Below are 20,906 nucleotides of genomic sequence, written 5' to 3'. Positions count from 1 at the left end.
TATTTCTCAATTTAAGTATTTTAATCAGAAAAGGAATTTAAAATAAGAAATTAGATGTTTACGAAATTGTTGGAAAAGGCTGTAGACATCTTAATTGATGCCAAAACAATACCAAAAATATCCACTGGGAGCACTGCTCCCTCTGAAGCCAAAGACAAGTTAGGAAGGAAAATAAGCTAATGCCATGCACAACTGTCTCTCACACCCAGGAGACCACAGAACGGGTACCTGCAGCTGCAGAGCAGAGGCTGGGTAATCAAACTAAGTAGCACAGATTTTCCCACTGATCCTTGACATGCAGAATCTGGAAAACAGAACCTGAACGCTGCTGCAGCAAAGCCTCACATTTCCAAACCCTGCTTGTTGACAGTAACAGCCAAGAGCCACAGGAAGATGGCCTTGACTCACTTCAGTCTCCGAATCTTGTCTGTTACCATTTGTGCCGGGAAAAAGCTCGTGCGTGTGCATAGACTGTGTCTGGAAGGATATGTGAACTAGTAACCTTGGTGATTTCTGAAGTGGGGAGTTGAGTGGCTGGGGGACAGAGAAGGAGATACTTTTCGCTGTATGCCCTTTTTTGTGTATGTTGTACTATGGTCATCACTCTTATTCGGAAGTTACCAAGTTAAGTTTTAATTGTAGTAAAGCTCAGTAGTTTTTACTGTGCTCCAAGGGAGCACCCCCAAGCCTCTGAGGAACCCCTCAAGGCTCTTCAAGAGGAGGGAGCAAAGTAAGGGCCCTTCTGCTTCAATCACAGCAACTCTTGATTTTATTTGTTCTTTGGTTTAAGTTCCTGAATAACATTTTGTTAGCTTTTACGCTTCCGAGTAAGAAAGCGTTCTGCTGCTTTTTTAAAAAATTGAAGACCAGTATTATAGAAGAATATTAAATGTCATGGAGAAATCATTATACATCTGTTAACTAAGTGAATATTTACAAGAAGAGAAAAAAAGATGAAGTAAATACCAGATCATCTCTTGATAGCTTTTTTTTTTTTTACTATTTATTTGTGCTTCTTTCCCAAATTTATTACAATTATTTTTAAAAATTATTTTTGTAATTAGAAGTACATGTTATTTTTTTAAATTAAAAGGAAAAGCACTCTTGCAAAATCTAAACATGTTATCTAATAAATGAAAAAGTACTGATTTGCATTTGTGGAGGATTTGCTAGGTAGAGCCTTGAGCCAATGTGTCATAAATGAGTTATATGTAAGCAAAGTGTTTCTGTACAGTCCTCAGGGATTACATGAGGCCAGAGCCAGCCTCCTCCTGGCTCCCTTCAACTTAGAGTCCTTTCATCGTTCATGCTAGTATACCATGAAAAAAACTTGGAAAGCACTGTGCTTTATTATCCTGGAAATAATAGCTTCAATAACCTGCTTAAATATGATTCAATTTTTTAACATTTCATTTGCGCCTAATTCATAGCAAGAATAAGGTTAGTAACCCTAGTAAAGGCTGTTATCTATTAATTATTTAACCATGTGCCAGGCACTGTCCTAAGTACTTTCCATCTGTTACTTCATTTAATTCTTACAACAACCATTGGAAGATTAGGTATTATTATCTCAGTTTTACAGGTGAGAAAATGGGTGCTAAGATACTAAATTAGTAATTTGCTAAAATCTCCAGTGGCAGAACTGGGTTTCTAACCTAGGTGTATCTTATTCCAGTGTCTCCACCCTTAACCAGTGTACTCCGTTAAGCTCAGTTTTCAGAAACCTATCAATTATGTGAAGCAGGGTACAACTCTATTAGACAAACAGATGATTACAAGTACAGCAGGGGCCATCTTCTCCTTCTCTTTCCCCCTGGAGCACCAGCTCTCTGAGGACAAAGAGCTTATCTGTCTTGTCCACCTAGCACAAGGCCTGGAAAATCATAGACACTTAGATGTTTGTTGAATGAATGAATGCTCACAAGGTAGTTCTTAGAGCTGTGCTTCTCAGCTCTGGCTACACATCAGAATTACTTCTACAGCTTTTGAAACATGCAGATGTCTAGAGCCCTCCCATTTCCCAGCCAGCGTCTCCAGGGGAGGAACTCAGTCAAGAACATACCTTTAAAGATCTACAGGTGAGTCCAGTGCTTAGTCAAACTCTAGAGCCCCTGTTCCAGAGCAGTGGTCCCCTGACTTGAAGATGCATCAGAATTACCTGCAGAATTAGTTAAAACACAAATTGCTGGACTCCAACCTCAGATTTCTATTTAGTAGGTCTGGGGTGGAGCCTGAGAATTTGCATTTCTAAAGAAGTTTCCGGGTGATATTGATGCTGCTGGTCCATGGATCACACTTTAAGAACTGTTGTTGCAGAGGACTGGTTGTAAGGGACTAAATCAAAACATCTGTACATCGGACTTAAGCAGGAGATTTAGTCAGACAGGCCAGAAGCAACAGATCACTCAGGCAATGCAGGTTTTAACCACAGTCTTCAAAGCACCCAGAAGGATGCCCATTGAGTTTGTTGCTCCAAAAGTTTCTTTGAACAATGGAATATAATTTTTGTAATCCCTAAGAAAAACCTTTCTTTGATTGATTTGACCTTAGACTGTTTTACTCTCTGGGTCCTCCCCTCCTGCGGCAGTGTGGGTTCATGTCCAGACAGTCTCCAGGCAAGCGTGGTTCTCACTGCCCAGAACTCTGCAGTCCTCATCTCACAGGGAGAGTCTCAAGATCCTCCTCCTGTGTGCTCCTCTCTTGCATCAATTGCCCTTGTTGACCAGGAGATCTGACAACAGGAGCCTTGGCAGACCCTTTTTTTCTGGTTATTATTCAAAGAATTCTAGATCCCAAAGTTCCTGGGTAACATCTAATCTTAGATTATTAAGACATTATCAGGTAGGCTGGTAAATACGTCTCCATTGTCTGCTGCTACAAGTAAGAAATTATTTATAAGAGGCAAGAATTAGGTACTAATGAACACTAGGCTATGGCTAAAAATTATAGTATAAGCTTTTGTATCTAGCTGATGGGCCTTGCCCCTGGTAATATTTGGCTTGGTTTTTTGGACTTCTGTCCCATGCCTGTTGCTTTTCTTCTATTCCTTTTATATATTTTACGTTGTTTAGGGAAGAGCTGCACAGGTTTTATAAATGGTGTTTTTCTCCTATTAGGTCTGTCTGCAATGCAATCAATGTTTACAACCTCACCTGCAATAACTGTTCAGAAAACTGCACTGATGTTCTGTTTAGTAACAAGATTACCTTCTTAATGGACCTCCTGATACACCAGTTGACGGTATGTAATATTACTGCTTTGAGTTAGAAGCAGTTAAGGTTTGAAAAATATCCCCTGTGGAGAAAACGAAAAGAATTCAGCTTATTTACTCTCCAGATTGGAGCAGAAGTGAAGATGATCAGGAGACTAAAATAGTGACTGCCAGAAAAACCTCTTAATTTGAACATCTTAGATTAGATTCTCATAATTTCCAGTATTTGATGGGTAGTATACTTGTAGTACTTGCTGAGATCACAGACTTACATGGTTAGACTGGGGCTTTGGAATGAGTTGGACTCAGAGCCAAACCTGTGAGGCTGTAGAAGGGAAGAAAGCTGGGAGAGTCTCAAAACTCTCTTGCCAGCTGAGTTAAAAGGGTCAGTTTTAAAAGGACTTTTTGATGGCCATTAATATATTTTTTCTGAAGTAAGAAACTCCTCTGTCAGAAAGGGGCAAACCTGTTACACTTTTGACATGGAAACAAGCAGCCAGTTGTAGCCTTAAATTTTACTTCAGTTCACAGATGTTGAAAGAGGTAAGCTCAGTGTAATATCCGAAGGTTTCAGTCTGTCAACTGCAGTCTCCAGAACACAGCTCTGGGGCCAGAAGTTTCCTGGTGAGGTTTCCGAGCCCCTGAGGTATTGGCACAAAATCACTCTCAAGCTGCAGGAGATTTATTTTTCAGAGCCAATTTACTTTTGCTCAGCACATAGTTCTAATAGCTCCTCCTACACTGTGTGCCTTTTGCTCTCTCTCCTCCATCTGATTAATTTCTATGCATTCTCAAGACCCTTACTGAGACATAGTGGCACCTTCTACGTGAAACCTTCCCCAAGCTGACTTTTTCCCCAAGTCCAGGTTAGGTACTCTTCTCATTTGCTCCTGGGCGTTACACCATTCACAGAATTGACCACATCGAATTGTTATTAACTATTTACTTGTCCATTTCCCCAGCTAGCCATGAAATCAAGACGGACAGGAGGTAATTTATCACTTTCTCCAAGATCCTGACACAGTAGCTTCAGTCCATAGTTGATGAATATACAAGTAAATAAATGAAACCCCAAAGGTCTCAAGCTGGAAACCAGAAAGGAAATGATGAGGCCCGTATAGGCAGGCACACTGACAATGAAAGGGGACAGCAGTGAGAGAGAACAGAAACACAGACCTAGAACTGTTACACGGTGCAGCAGTGGCTGTTTATCCTGATGACACTGAGTCATCACTTGAGGGCTAAATTACATATGGTTTTATCTATAAAGGAAGGCATTGAAATATGAGTAAGACATTTTAGCAAAACAGTTCTATCAGAAGTAGTTGAAAGGCAGAGACAAGGAAAAAAGACTTAGCATTTGTTGTATGGCCTTATATTGCAGGCATTTTAGTATATATTGCCTCATTTAATTTCTAAAACATCAAGTCAGTATTTATTATCCCTTTTTACAGATAAGGAAACTTGAGTCCCAGAGAGCTTGGCTTGCCCACGCCCAAATAGGTAGTAAGTCACAAAGCCAAGAGTCAAACCTAAGTCTGTCAAACCCAAATTGAGGGACATTCTACGCAAAAACTGACCGATACTTTTCAAAAGTGTCAATGTCCTGAAAGTCAAGGAAAGGTTAAAGAACTGTCACAGATCGTAGGAAACTAAGGAGATTTGACAATTAAATGTAATGTGGGATCCTAGACCAGAAAAAGGGCATTCACAGGAAAACTTGAAAATTCAAATAAAGTCTATAGAATAGGTAATTGGATTGGCTTAATGTCAGTTTCCTGCTTTTAGTCATTATACTATGGTTTTGTAGGATGTTAACAGTAAGAGATACTGGGTGAAGGGACTCCACTATTTTTGCAGTATTTCTTGTTTTTATTCCTTTACATTTCAAAGCCATTCTCTTTTTTTTTACTTGGTCTGTTCAAAGTATGTAATTTCTCTTCTTCCATAACCAATTTAAAATTATTTCAAATGAGAAGTGAAAAATAAAAAAAACAAAACCCCATCCTCTCCCACTGTTCCAAGCTGCAGCATCTGGAAAAATTTAGTCTGTGAAACTTAGTCTGTATTGATAATGGAAGAAGAGACTTTCATGTGTTTTGAACAGAACAATCAACAAAAGAGAATGGTGTTTGAAATGTGAAAGAATGAGCAAGAAGATTTACACACAGGATCGTCCATCCTAGCTCTGCATTCTTTTCTGTTAAAACCTACTCTTATTGAGAGATAGCATATGAGGTAGTTTGTTTATTCTCTGACTTAATAATTGTAAGTGCCTACTATGTCCAATTCCAGAAGAGCACAGGATGTGATCCCCACCATCCAGGAAACCCCTGTGTAGGTGTGGGAGCAGATGCATAGCTTGCATATAATAAATGGCATGATGGCAACCCGTGCAGAATATGGTGGGATCACAGAGGAAGGAGGTCGGTGTCTCTGCCTGGGACATCACAGAGGAGGGACTTCTGAGCTAGACCTTAGCTCCTCATAATATCCATCGTTTAATTTATCAAGTACCTACCATGTGCCAAGAGCTTATAAGTAGCTTGATCTCCCTCTATTTTGAAAGCCCCAGTTTCCTCTGAATAATAATCCCTTGCTTGTGACTTCAAGGTTTCTTGACACTTAAAAGGCTTTTAATCTCCCAACCAATGGATTTCACCATATTCTATGTTTACTTGTGAAGTTTAGAACTGGGATCCTGGGACATTTGTTTGTCAGACACATTTTATCCCTCCTTTCCTTGTACGTGGCATTCCTGGTTCTTACACTTCCTCTTAGGCTTTTTATTCTCTAGCTGTCAGTTTAATATTGCTGTGACTGGGTTTGCAGCAGGCGGGAAAGGAGGGTGTGTTTCCTAATTTGGGAAAGTGGAGGGTGGTAGTGGCTGGTGGTGGTGATTTTTACATTTCTGGAAATCACTTGAGTGCATTTACATTTTTCTTGCTGACTGGTTTTGATATACATGTAACTGAAATATGGATCACTAACTTGTTAGTATCCTTTATGTAAAAATAGAAAATAGTCATCGCATTTTCCAGAAGAATTAGAAAGAAGCTAATTAATTGAGATCCGGTGGAATTTATAAGACACTTGATTATAAGGCACTTCAGCCCTTCTGGTTCTTCAGCAAACTGAGGTGATTTAGAAGGCTCCCCCCCGCCCCCAATCTAGCTGCTTGGAGTTTGTAAAGGCACTCTTGTGTTTCATTTCAATTATGTACAAAGCATTGTACAGATGCCAGAGTTACAGAGGTGAATTGGACACAGTTCATCCACTCTAGAAGCCCATAGTTGAGGAAGGAAAAACTTGCATACATTAATATTAAAGAAAAGCTATGAGAAGTTCTGTAACATAATCAGAACTACAGAGTAGCTAGCCCACGCAACCCAGAAGAGTATCTGCACCTAACAGGTGCCTGTTAGATATTTGATGAATGAGTTTTAGTTTGGAGCATTGGAGAGGCTTTTGGGAAGAAACTGGATTTGACTGTGCCTTGAGAAAGGGTGGAAATTCTACAGTTCTAGGTTATGATTTTTACAAAAGATAAACTAGCACATGGGGCTCTGTAAAGTAGGTGCTTCTTGCTGTGTAGATTCACAGTAGGATTTTTAAGATAAGCTTTGGGAGAATTTATTTGGTGCCCTGTAAAAACAGTATAGTTAGACAGGCATGGTCTAGGATGAAGGCTAACAGAGATGTATTACCTTCCAAGAAGCATGAAAGCTTTAAAGTATGTTAAAGCAGATTTCTTCTTTCATTCAGTAATTGTTAAGCAACTTCTCTGTGCCTAAATCGTTTCAGTACACAGAACAGTAGGCCTCTGCCTTCACAGTGTCTCCCTGTGGAGACCAGACATGCACATTGGAAGGCAGTGAAAAAAGCAAGATGGTAAAATAGGAAGTCCTAGTTCTTGTTCCCCACAGAGACACTTAACAATATGCAGACCCAGATACCATTATGAAAACTCCAGGAAACAGTTAAGATATTGCAGTACCCTGGGTGATGTCAGAGCCAAGAACAGCCACACTGCTGTGGGTGAGAAGAGCTGTTTCACTTTACTCATGATCACCCCTCTCTCACGTTGGCACCACTCAACACTGGAAGATGATACCCTAGCTTATGCGTTCTCCCCTTCAGGAGGGAGAGGAGTAGGTTGTGAGTCCAGCATTCTGGCTTTTTGGAGAGCTGCCTGAGGGACTTGTATCTGTCTCACTTGACTCGGGGCACAGACAGGGAGCTGGCATCCTTTGGATGCCTGGCAGCCCCTGAGAACAAGAGAGAGCAATGCAGTTTGCTGCTGTAGAACTAGAGAACATGCAGTGCTGCAGACAGACACCAGAGGGAGCAAGAGATCATGAACTCCTGAAAAAGAAACCAACAAGCCTCTCTAACTGAGAAATTGCCACACAAGCCCAGAGAAGTCACATCCCCACAAAAAAGTTTCAGAGGACCCCTAATTTCCTAGCCAAGGTGATCGGTGTTTTCCCCTTTACAAAGCCAGTATGAACAGACTAGAAGTGGTACCTGTTTTTTCATATATGCAGATCTCAACACAAAGTTATGAGACACACAAAGAAAAAGGGAAACATGGCCCATACAAAGGAACAAGATAAATCTCCAGAAACTAATCCTAAAGAAACAGGTATATGAATTACCTGACAAAGAATTCAAAGTAATCATCATAAAGACGTTTTCTGGGCTCAAGAAAGTGACACATGAACAAAATGAAAATAACAAGGAGAAAATATTAAAAAAAAAAAATCCAAACAGATGTTTTGGAGATAAAGAATGCAACAATTGAACTGAAAAAAATTAGCTAGAGGAATTCAAGATCAAACTAGATCAAACAGAAGAAAGAATCATTGAACTCAAAGACAGGTCATTTGAAATTATCCATTCAGCAACAAAAAGAAAAAGGAGTGAAAAAGAACGAAGAAAGCCTAAGGAACTTATGCAGTTTCATAGAGCAGGCGAATGTATGCATTACAGTAGTTCCCAAAAGGGGAGGGAGGGGGAGAATGAGGCAGAAAGGTTATTTTAAAGAATAGTGGCCTAAAATTTCCCAATCTGGAGGAGGAAAGGGAATCCAAATTCAAGAAGTCTAATAGATACCAACTTTGATGAACCCAAAGAAACCCACACAGAGACACATTATAACCAACTTGTCACAGTGAAAGAGAATTTTGAAAGCATCAAAGGAAACTGACTTGTCACATACAAAGGAACTCCTATAAAACAATAAATGGGTTTCTCACCAGAAACCCTGCAGGTCAGAGGGGAGTAGGATGTTATAATCAAAATGCTAAAAGAAAAAAAATGCCAACCAAGAACACTATAACCAGCAAAACTATCCTTCAGAAATGAAGTAAAAACTTTCCCAGATAAACAAAAGCTAAGGGAATTCATCACCACTAGACCTGCCTTACAAGAAATTCTAAAGGGAGTCCTTCAAGTAGGAACAAAAACACACTAAATAGCAACATGAAAGCATATGAAAGTATAAAGCTCACTGGTAAAAGTAAATACATAGACAAATACAGAATGCTATAATACTGTAATGGGAGGTTGTAAATCGCTGTTAATTCTGGTATAGAAATTAAAAGACAAAATTATAGAAATAACCATAACTATTAAAATATATTAATTGATACATGATATAAAACACATATTTTGTGACATCAATAACATAAAATATTAGAAGGGATGTAAGAGTGCAGCATATTTATATGTGATTGATGTTAAGTTGTTATCAGCTTAAAATAAATTATTATAACTGTAAGATGTTTTATGTAAACCCAAGGGCAACCACAAAGAAAATACCTATAGAAGATACTCAAAAGACAATGAGAAAGGATTCAAAGCATTTTACTACCAAAGAAAAAAAATCAACAACACAAAGATAGCAGGAGAAGAATGAAGAACAAAATAAGTGCAAGACAGAAAACATGGCAGTAGTGAGTTCCTCTCTAGCAATAGTTACTTTAAATGTAAGTAGATTAAACTCTCTAATAAAAAGACATACAGTAGCTGAGTGGATCAAAAAACAAGATCCAACTACCTTTTGGCAGCAACAGACTCACTTTAAATTTAAGGATACGCATAAGCTGAAAGTGAACTGAAAAAGATATTCCATGCAAATGATAACCGCAAAAAGAGCAGAGGTGGCCATTCCTGTATCAAACAAAATAAAATCAAAAACTCTCAGAAGAGATAAAGAAGGATACTATGTATAGTAAAACGTCAGTTTTTTGGAAGACATAGCAAATTGAAAATACCTAATACACCCATCAGAACACCCAAATATAAGAAGCAACTTTGAAAGAACTGAAGGAACAAGACAGAAACACAGTAGAAGTACAAGATTTCAGTACCTCCCTTTCAATAATGGAGAAATATCCAGAAAGAAAATCATTAGGAAAAAAAGATTGGAACAGCATTATAGACCAGGTAGACCTAATACACACATACAAAATATTCCACCCACCAGCAACAGAATCACGTTTTTCCCAAGCACACGTGGAACTCTCTCCAGGACAGATCACATGTTAGGTCACAAAACAAGTCAACAAATTAAGATGACTGCTATCATAAGAAGTATATTTTCTGACCACAGTGGAATGCAAGCACATATTAATGGCAGAGGGAAACTGAAAAATTCACAAATATGTGGAAATTAAACAAATTCATGAAAAATCAATGGGTCAAAGAAGAAATTTAAAAAGAAATTAGATAATGTCTTTCATGCAATTGAAAATAAACCAGAACTTATGGGATGCTGCAAAAGCAGTGCTAAGAGGGAAGTTCATAGCAATAAATGCCTGTATTAAAAAGGAAGAAAGATCTCAAACAAACAACTTAACTTTACACCTCATGGAACTCAAAAAAGAAAAACTAGGCCCAGAGTTACCCAGGGGAGGAAAAATTTAAGATTAGAACAAACTGGCATAAAAACCAGCATATAGACCAATGGAGCAGAATAGAGAGTTCAGAAATAAACCCACAAATATATAGTCAGTTAATATTTGACAGATGAATCAAGAATACACACAAGAAAGATAGTCTCTTCAATAAATGCTGTTCAGAAATGGTGGATATCCACCTGCAAAAGAATGATACTGGACCCTTATCTTACATCATGCACAAAAATTAACTCAAAATGGATTAAAGACTTAAATGAAAGACCTGAAACCGTAAAACTCCTAGAGGAAAACATAAGGAAAAAGCTCATTGACATTGGTTCTGGCATTGTTTTTTGTTTGTTTGTTTTTTGTTATGATGCCAAAAGTATAAGCAACAAAAGCAAAAATAAACAAGTGGCACTACATCAAATTAAAAGGCTCTGTAGAGCAAAGGAAACAGTCAACAAAATGAAAAGGGAAACTTCAGATTGGGAGAAAATATTTGAAAATTATATACCTAATGAAAGGGTTAATATCCAAAATATATGAGGAATTCCTACAACTCAGTAGCCAAAAAACAAATAACCTGGTTTTAAAATGAGCAAAAGACTTGAATAGACACTTCTTCTAAGAAGATATACAAATGGCCAAAGGTTATATGAAAAGATGCTCAACATTACTAGTCATCAGGGATATGCAAGTCCCTGATAAATTTGGGTGGCCATTATTTTTTAAAAAATAAAAAACACAGACAGTAAGAAGTATTGAGAAGAATGTGGAGAAATTGGTACCCTTGTGCACTTCTGATGGAAATTAAAAGTGGTGCAGCTGCTTAGGAAAACCGTATGGCAGTTCCTCAATGAGTTAAAAACAGAATTGCTCTTATTCTTAACAGAATCTCAAACAGATATTTGCCCTCTCATGTTCACTCTAGCATTATTCAGCATAGCCAAGAGGTGGAGATAACCTAAATGTCCATTGACATTTGAATGAATAAAGAAAATGTATATACAGCTTATTCAGCTATAAAGTGGAATCTTATTCAGCTATAAAAAAGAAGGAAGCCCTGCCATATGCGACAACATGGATGAACCTTGTGAAGTAAGCCAGTCACAGAAGGACAGATACTACCTGATTTCACTTATGTGAGGTATCTGAAGTAGCAACTCATAAAACAGAGAGGAGAATGCTGGTTTCCAGAAGCCGGGATGAGGCGAAATGGGAAGTTGCTGTTCAGTGAATATGGGGTTTCAGTCATGTAAGATGAAGTTCTAGAGATCTGTTTTACAGCAATGTGCATACAGTTAATTAGGCTCTAATGTATATTTAAAGTTATTAGATGGTAAATTTATGTTACATGCTTTTTACCATTAAAAAAAAGACCAGTAAAAGTACTACTGAATGCTGTGAAAATAGATCGATAGACTTTTAATGTTGGACAAATTCTAAATATGAACAAATTTGAGATGTAGCAAAAAGATCATACAACTACCTAGTGATGGAACCACGACCTGGACCCTAGTCTCCTGAGTCCTTGTCCAGGACACCCCTTCCTATAACCTAAATTGATGTGTCCTCTTTATTGAGTTGACAAGTGAGATAAAGCAACATTTTTGTGACTTTAATTTTCTACATGTTTAATATTGTCACCTGGGTAAGATACACTGAAGAAGCATTTAATTAAAAGATTTATAATTCCTTGATGTTTCATTGCATTTTAAAAAGCATTAAATATTTCACTAGCATTCTATTTTTAATTCATAGTGACCTGTTCTTCATGGAATATTTAAAGAATACTCTTATAAGTTGTGTGTATATATTTTCTGGAGCCAAGGAAATTGTTAATTGAAAAGTGATGTACAAACCTTAAATAATTGATATGATACAGTCGGATCAAAGAGGCTGTTGGTGAGCACTTCAGAAGGTGACAAGAGAGCCCTGTATACCAACAGAGAAAATATAAGCTCAGCCTTACAGCAAGAGGATTGTTTTTCACTGCGTTGTGTGCAGAGCCACACACGTGCCTATTTCATCTTCATTATAGCAGCAAAGGCCTGGAACTGGCATTCACCACATTGCTTTCTTGGTGCGAAGGAGCCAGAACGTGGAATTTGTAGTTACTTATGTGGGAGCAGAAATCCTTCAGCTCTTCAAAGGTAATATGGCTCTCCAGATGCCAGTCCTGTCTTGTTTCTCCTGTCCTCCCTATGTGGCACTTGCTTAATTAGCATGTCAAGGACCCCCTGCCCTTTTATTTATCAAAAATGTGAGCTCTGTTTGTGTTGAATGGGCTATACGTCTTATTGACACAGAGAATACGAGAACCAGAGAGGAGGCCATCATAGTATCTGGTCTAGTCTAGTCCTCTTCTGTACAAATGAGGACAGTGGAACTCAAAAAAGGAGAGGGATGGGAGATGGGTGGAGGGGCACTTGCCAAAAGTCTCACAGCCTTTTTACCAATAGAATTGGGATTCAAACTCAGGTCTCCTAAATCCCAAACTAACTTTCTTCCCACTACGTTACATGACACACTGCTAATTTAAGTTTGGCAAGAACAGGTGAAGGGTGTGGTGGCTGATGTAGAACTTTACCCTGAAAGCTCCAGTCAGAATTGATCTAGTGTGGCCAGTAGGCACGTGAAAAGATGTTCAGCACTGCTAATCATCAGGGAGATGCAAACCAAACCCACAGAGAGACGGCACCTCGTGCCTGTCAGAGTGCCTATTATCAAAAAGTCTTCAAATAACAAGTTTGGCAAGGCTCTGGAGAAAAGGAAATCCTTGCGCACTGTTGGTGGGAATGTAGATTGATGCAGCCACTGTGGAAAACAGTATAGAAGTTTCTCAAAAAACACTAAAAATAGAACAATCGTATGACCCAGCAATTCCTCTCCTGGGTGTGTGTGTGTGTATATATATATATATAAAACACTAATTTGAAAAGTACCCCAGTGTTCATAGCAGCATTATTTACAGTAACCAAGACGTGGAAAACATTCTAAGTGTCCATCAACAGATGAATGGGTAAAGAACACACACACACACAGACACACACACGAATACTACTCAGCCATAAAAAGTAACAACATTTTGCCATTTGCAGCAACATGGGTGGACTTGGCATTATGTTAAGTGAACTAAGTCAGATAGAAAGATAAAAACTGTATGATATCACTTATATGTGGAATGTAAAAAAAATACAACAAACTAGTGAATATAACAAAAAAAGAAGCAGACTCACAGGTATAGAGAGCAAGCTAGTGGTTACCAGTTGGGGTGAGAGGGGCAAGAAAGTGTGGGGGAATGAGAGGTACAAACTTGGATATAAGACAGGCCCAAGGATGTATTGTACAACACGGGGAATGTTGCCAACATTTTATAATAATTGTAAATGGAAAGTAATCTTTAACATTGTATAAAAATAAAAAATTTTTTGAAAACACAAAATTGATGTAGTAAAAGAATGTGGGTCAGACTGTAACTTTAACTGCCCATCTCCTGCAGTCATATGAAAAAGTACCATCATCATTATTGCATCACCTAAGATCATTAGTTGACTGCTTGAGGGGGAAATTGATGCATCTAGCATCATAGTGGAGACAGCTATTCAGTGTACATTTTGTACCAATTTGAACATACTGTGTTGTTGTTTAACATAGAGATTCAGGAAAATAGGTGATCCCAGTACTCAGAGGGAACCTGTAGTATCCTAGGTGTCCTGTGGTAGATGGTTCTAGCTGCAGGGAGAAAACTATTGCAAGTGAAAAGCACAAAGGCCGTCATCAGTTGCAAGTGAGTAGTTCTGTTCCTTCGCATCTAACAAGTCTGAACACAGGCTTGATAGCTCCTGTTTGAATGGAGGCAGAGAGACTAGGAACAGAAGTCTGAAATAAACCGAGCAAGGGTGAGAGTTATACACATACCCATGTGTACACATATGCAGGAAGAGGAGAGAAAATGGAAGAGGCTAAATGGAAGAAGAGAGTGGGACCCAGGAAGAGGAGGAGACAGGGACAGAGCAGGGCTAAGGAAGGGGGTAGAATGGAGAAGAGACCACTGGTGAGTCAGATGTGAAGGATGAATACAGAGAAGCCCTGTTGAGGCCTTTCCCGGCATCCTGTAATAATGCACTCTCTCTGCCTGCCCTCCTGAAGCTTACGCCCCAACATCCTCACGTTTGTGTTTACACATAGCAGGGTATCCAGCAGGCCTCCTGGCTTTTCTAGTAAATGAATGAGAACAGCAGTAACACCAGACATTAAAATGGGCACACACGCAGAGCTAAGTTCCTGGTTCTATGCCCTTTCCACTCCTCTTGGGTTTTTATGAGATGTTGGAAATAGACGGAAAGCATTCTTTATGGTTGCCTCTGCTCTTGCTCAGTTCATTCTCACCTGTGAAAGCAGTCTGTTTAGAGAGGAAAAAGCAGCAATGTTAGGTCTCATTAACACCTCTGGCTGCAGCAAATGAGAGTCTTAATGTGGACCACACTTACGTATGTTGTTTTGTTCCTTGAAAGATAACTTGATTTTTCTTGAGTCTTGACAATATAGTTGTACAAATCTCATTTTTTAAAGTGTAGTTTAAGTTTGGCAGTTTCTTATAAACATATACTAGCCCTATGCCCCAGCAGTCTGACTCCTTGCTATTTACCCAAGTGAAATGAAAACATTTCTCCGCAAAAGTGACTTGTACAAGAATGCTCTTAGCAGTCTTATTCATAAATAACTAAAATCCCTAAACAACACACATATCCACCAACAGGTGATACAATAAACAAATTGTGTTGTATCCATTACAACAGAGTAATATTTAGCAATAAAAAGGAATGGACTACTGATACACTCAATAGCATGGATGAATTATTCAGAACTCATGGAAGCATTATGTAGAGAAAGAAAAGCCAGAGTCCAAAGTCTACCTGCTGTATGATTCCAGTTCTTTAAAATTCTGGGAAATGCAGTCTGGGATACACGAAGCAGATGGGTGGGTGCCTGGAGCCCTGGGGGTGGAGGAGAACACTGACGTCAGAGGAGCATGGGGACCTTAAGGGGTGTGAAAGGGTTTTGTATCTTGTTTATGGTGGTTCTTATACAGGTACATACACTTGTCAAAACTTACTGAAGGGTATATACACTTAAAATAGGAGCACTTTACAGCAGAATTTATTTTTAAAACGTGCTTTTACAGATGTAGCAAAATGATACCAATTGGTGAATCTAGGTAAAGAGTATATAGTTCACTGTGTACTTACTATTCTTTGGCTTTTCTGACAACTTGACATTTTTCAAAACAAAAAATTGGGGGAAATCTTTTGTTTACCTGAAGGAAGGCCTTTGGCTTTTGATATTGTAAGCTGATTAAAAAAAAAATTTTTTTTTGCCTTAGATTTAGAAGGGAAAAAATACTGTCCAAAAGGCAGCAATGTAAAGACAGTGACTGGAATTTTGAGGGGAGAAACAAGCTAGGGGGCTAAGAGCTACACCATCTTCACATGCTTTTGTATCCACTGTCTCATTTTTCTCTTGATGTGAATAATACAAAGGAAATGGCTATTGGTTTTCATTCCTCCTATTTTAAGTGCACATAACTTATTCAGTTTATTTGTGTGCCTTCTTTAGGTCAGAATATGCTATTCTAGGCATCCCAAGGGGTGCAGAGACAATATGGTATGGAGCCACATGGGTCAGCAAACTCGGACCTACAGGCCAGACCATCACCTGTTTGTAGATAAAGTTTTGCTGGAACACAGCCACACACATTTGTTATATATGGCCTTTTTCTCCCTACAGTGGTAGAGTTGAGTTGTTGTGGCAGAGACTGCACAACTGCAAAGCATGGAATATTTATTATTTGGGCATCCTCCAATCTGGTAAAACAAGACGTCCAAAGCAAAGAGTGCCGTAAGCAAAGTAAAGATCAGACGTTTTGAGAGGTCAGAGGAAGGAGAGAGTCCTTCCTAACAGGAAGGTTGGAGAAGGCTTCATTGAGGAAGTGCTGTTGGAAGCTGGATCTAAGTAGAAACTAGGCAGGTGGAGACAGATTGGTAAGGGGCTGGAGCAGGAGGCATGGAAGGAACACTTTCCACATGCTCTTGAAAATCACCAAGTAGAAAGGAAAGTCTAATTCCCTAACCTTAGAACTACTTGTCAACAAATCATAAAATACCAAGAGCTGTAAAGAACTTAAAAGATTGTCTTAGGCAACCCTTTCAAGTTTCAGTTGAGGGGACAGACTTAAAGAGGCTGAATAACTCCTGCAAGGGCACATATGCAGTCAGTAGGGGAGCCATACTAAAACCCATTGCTTCTGCCTCCACAACTTGTGTTGGGCACATTGAGGCACTTAAACCAACATTTACTGAGTTGAACTGACCTGCTTTCCTGGAGAGCCTCTCTATAGCAAGAAGTCTCAGCTAAGGTGTGGGAAGACAGATCAATGTGTCTAGAAGACTTTTTTCAGATCACACATATTTGCCCTTTGAGATTGACCGCATGCATGAGAAATGTCCGTGGGGTTGCTTCCCGAATGAATGTGGTGAAAGAGGACGACCAAAACCTTTTTTTTTAGTTGTAGATTTCACATACGGTTTGATTGATACTTCACGGCTATTTTTAGAAAAACAAACGACAATTTTGAAAACTGCTTGCTGTTCCCCAGTTACCTTGGGAAAGTCTGGCTTCTGTGTTGGATCAGATTACCGTCCTGAGGCTGGCACTTTCACATTTTTCTCTCTGCCTGTGTATCATTCCTGCATGTGTTTTTGTCCAAGCTGCCCAGAATTAAGCTGTCATTTGTAAACTGCCAGCATCATAGAGCTTTGTTGTATTACTATCATTAGGTGCTCTTCTATTTCCAGTAGAAATGACAGCTCGCTGGGTTCTGGTCGTACTTACCAGCCCTGTCTGTCACAAGCAAGCATCTTACAGAGCTGTCTGCATCCACTCTTCACTTCCACACTACATGTTCACTTTCTACCCAGTGGGTTTGGCTTTTTCTCCCACCATTGCACTCAGAGTGCTTTCACCAACATCACCAGTGACTTGCAAGTTGAAAATCTCCCTTCCTTTGGTATGTGTAAAATCTCCCTCTGGACTTTCCTCCTAGCGGACCATTTTGCAAATGTTGACATTTCCCAAGATTCCCTTTTGAGTTTTTCTCCCCCTCTCCCTCAAGCTGTACCATCTTCACGGGCAGTTTTATGTTTATGACTTCAGCTATTGCCCATACACTGATGATCCCGAATCAGCATCTCCATACCCCGTACCTCAGTCTTAGCATGCCCCAGACTGGGCCTGTCCTCCCCGCCTTACCATCCCAGTAAATAACACTACGGTCTAAGCCAGAAACATAAGGAATGTTTTAAAACCACCCCTCCCTTTGCTCCTCTTCCTCCTCATTCCCCAAATATGCAATAAATCAGATTATTCTACATTACCCATCATCTCTAATTTGTACCAGTACATTGCCTTCTTCTCTGCCTTTAGTTTTAATCCTGTCCATAACAACCTACCCATTATGACAAGAGTCCTATTTCTAAAATGAATCCTTCATTGGCTTGTCCATCACCTTCAAGATTAAGAGCCAAAATCCTTAATGAAGCATACCAGGCCTGTGTGATCTGACAGTCTCATTTCTTGCTGCTCTGGCTACACCCAGCAACCTGTAACTCCCTGAACGTCCACACATTTTCATGACTTTTTTCACACTGTGTCCTTTTGTGTGCTCTCTATTGCCCCACACCACCACCACCACCGTCAACAAATTCAGTTCTTTCCTTCCTGTGAGACTCAGGTCAGGCGTCACCTCCTCCAGGCAGTATTCCTTGTGCCAGTCCTCTCAGTGCCTTGAGTTTACTTCTAGGGTTATACTTACCACATGGACTTGTAATTACAGTTTCCTTACTTCTGAGCTCTTGGAGCAGGGCTTGTCTTTATCTTCACCCACTGAGCTTATCACAGAGCTCTAGGACATAGTATTTGAAAAATGTTTGTTTAATGTATGAGAGAAAGTGTTATAAGATAATGTGTTTCGTGGATCAGTTATACTGTCATTTTGAATATAGTTGCAGTGTGGATGGCACACATTTCCTTTTTCATATGAATGTATCTACTTCGTGATCTACATATAACCACTCCTCTAAACTGAAGGGATTCCTCCAGGTGTTAATCTCCTTTCTATAAAGTAGATAGCATGGCTCAGTGACTTCCATAACACCTCTCTCCTCACAATTCCTACTTAAACCTATCTCAATAGATTAAACCTAAATTCACCTCCCGTCTCTATATGTGCAAAATGCAAAGATACCTATGAGAAGGTAGTCTATATGTGTATTTTCCTAAAAGTCTACCTTTAAAACTTTCAGAGGTGCTTGGCAGCTTTTGCTGAATATGAAACATACCTTTTTGGGTAGCTGTCACAATGGGAAACAATGTTTAAATTATTAGAATTGGATGAAGCCTGAATTTTCATTTACCCAATCATGGTCACTTGTCAAAGAACTCTGAAAAGTGAAATAAAAATTCCCTCACACTTGTTCAGTGTTTTCTAATTTTCAAGCACTTTCACATGTCGTCTTGACTAGTCTTCATTACAGTTTAGTAATTTAAGGCCCAGAGTTAGTAGTGAGACTGCCTGGATTGAAATTTTGACTCTGCCGTAATATAACCTCTCTGCACCCTAGTTTCTTGTCTGAAAATAGGAATAGCAGTACTGCTGTGTGGGAATATCGTGTGGGTGGAGTGAGATGAACTGGGCGATGCTGTCAGCACGCTGTCCCTCATTGTTAATGCGCACTTAATGTTAGCTGCCCTTCACCACTCCCGTTACTGCTGCAAGAAAAATCCCTGTGCAGTAACAGTGGGTATTACTCTCTGGAAGATTTTTGTAATAATGAAATAGTTCTGTATTTCAGTTGTGGTGGCAGTTACACGTGTGATAAAAAAGTCATAAGAGCTATACACACACATGCCAGTGTTGATGTCCTGGGTTTGACATCAGACTGCAGTTACATAAAATGTAATTATTGGGGAAACCGGGAAACATACTTAGAGCCAATTTATACTTTTCTTTGCAGTTTCTATTTAAGCTGTGATTATTTTAAAGTATTTTTTATTTAAAAAACTCATGCAGACTCACCTAACTGGAACTCATTTCTTCTTGCTTCATAATCCAACAGTCTTTCCACATCCGGCCTTGTTGCTCTGTGCTGCCTTAGGAATCATCGTAGGGCCTAATCAGATGTGCATGCACGTGTAGTCTAGCATTCCATATATGATGCACATTTATGTGTACCTTACTCCTTTTACTCTCAGCACTTCTGTCACAGCAGGTGAGATACTCTTTTCTGTTCTGTGTGACTTTTATTTAGGCTGTGTTCATCTCTTGCTACTTACTAGGCTGTATTCCAGAAAATCCTTTAAATGTCACTAGAAATTAAATGACTTGAAAGTACTTGAGTATTATGATCTAGCAATCCAGCTTCTGGGTATGTGGCCAAATAAAATAATTATCTCGAAGAAATATCTACACTCTCATGTTCCTTGCAGCATTATTCATAATAGCTAACATGGAATCAACCTCAGTGTCCATAGACAGATAAGCAGTTAAAGAAAATGTCATAGATAGATAGACAGACAGACAGACAGACAGACAGATAGAAAGAATATCAATATTACATAATGAAATATTATTCAGCCTTTAAAAAGAAGGAAATCCTATCATTTGTATTATAATGGATGAACCTGGAGGATGTTATGCTAAGTGAAATAAACCAGGCATACAAAGACAAATACTTCATAATCCATTTATATGTGGAATCTTAAAAAGTCAAACTCATAGAAGTGGAGAATAGAATGGTAGTTACCAGGGGCTGGGATCTAGGGGAAATGGGAAGATGTTGGTCAAAGGGCACACAGATATAGTTATATGGATAAATAAGTTTAGAGATGTAATATACAGTATGTGGCTATATATACACATTGGATACTAGAAATACGCTAAGAGAGATTCCAGGTGTTCTTATCACCAAAAAAAGCTATGTGAGGAGAAGATATATTAACTAACTTGACTGTAGTAATTTCACTCTGTTTATATCAGGTCATGTTGTACACCTTAAACTTACACAGTTTTTATTTAGAAAAACATGTATTTCTGGAATTAACACATTTACAATATAGTCAGTCAGCTGATGTAAGAATCAGTAATTACAATACAATATCAGAGTTAGAGTAGAGTTACATACGTAGCACCCTTGTTGGAATAGGGAAAGGAGAAAATAATATAAATGTTACTCCTTTAAAATTGTTCCAGACAAATTGGCTTTGACCCTAAAATTATCAACAAATCCCTTGGAAGGAAACCATCTTGGATATAGTTTTACTCTACTTGCTTTTATTTTTCTGTGACTAAGAGGGAAGTTTTTCAGACTAGAATTATATATCTTAATGATGTGATTCCATTTTCATTTCTGTGTTATCTTAAGTACTCTCTCTGTTTCTATGTAATAAAGTATGTGGATGCAGATAAAAAACAATGGAGATAAAAGAGAAAATGCTTGATTGTTAAAGCTGGATCAAGAGGACTAAATCAAAAAAAGTTACAAGAAAAAAAGACAAATATTATATATATTTTAAAGGTTTAATATATCAAGATATAATAGTTATAAACATTTACAGACATAATGACAGGCCATCAAAATACATGAAGGAAAAACTGACAAAATTGAAGGGAGAAATAGACAGTTTTACAATAATAGTTGGAGACTTTAGTACCCCAGTTACAATAATGAACA

The 20,906-nt window shown here is 38.7% G+C and overlaps 1 protein-coding gene across 4 annotated transcripts in view; it reads left to right on the top strand.

Moving 5' to 3' along the window:
* Positions 1-20,906, top strand: part of SCAPER (S-phase cyclin A associated protein in the ER) — a 258,514-nt gene that overhangs the window by 165,119 nt on the left and 72,489 nt on the right. For all 4 annotated transcript variants that reach the window (XM_031440769.2, XM_031440770.2, XM_031440766.2 and 1 more), the window contains one exon: positions 3,117-3,240. In XM_031440769.2, coding sequence (XP_031296629.1) covers positions 3,117-3,240 — 124 coding nt within the window. The remainder of the gene's footprint in view (positions 1-3,116; positions 3,241-20,906) is intronic.

Source organism: Camelus dromedarius, chromosome 29 (genome assembly GCF_036321535.1).
Source record: "Camelus dromedarius isolate mCamDro1 chromosome 29, mCamDro1.pat, whole genome shotgun sequence".
In the NCBI taxonomy this organism is placed as follows: domain Eukaryota; kingdom Metazoa; phylum Chordata; class Mammalia; order Artiodactyla; family Camelidae; genus Camelus; species Camelus dromedarius.
Note: the sequence above shows the minus strand (reverse complement) of the source record. Positions and strands in the feature narration are given on the sequence as shown.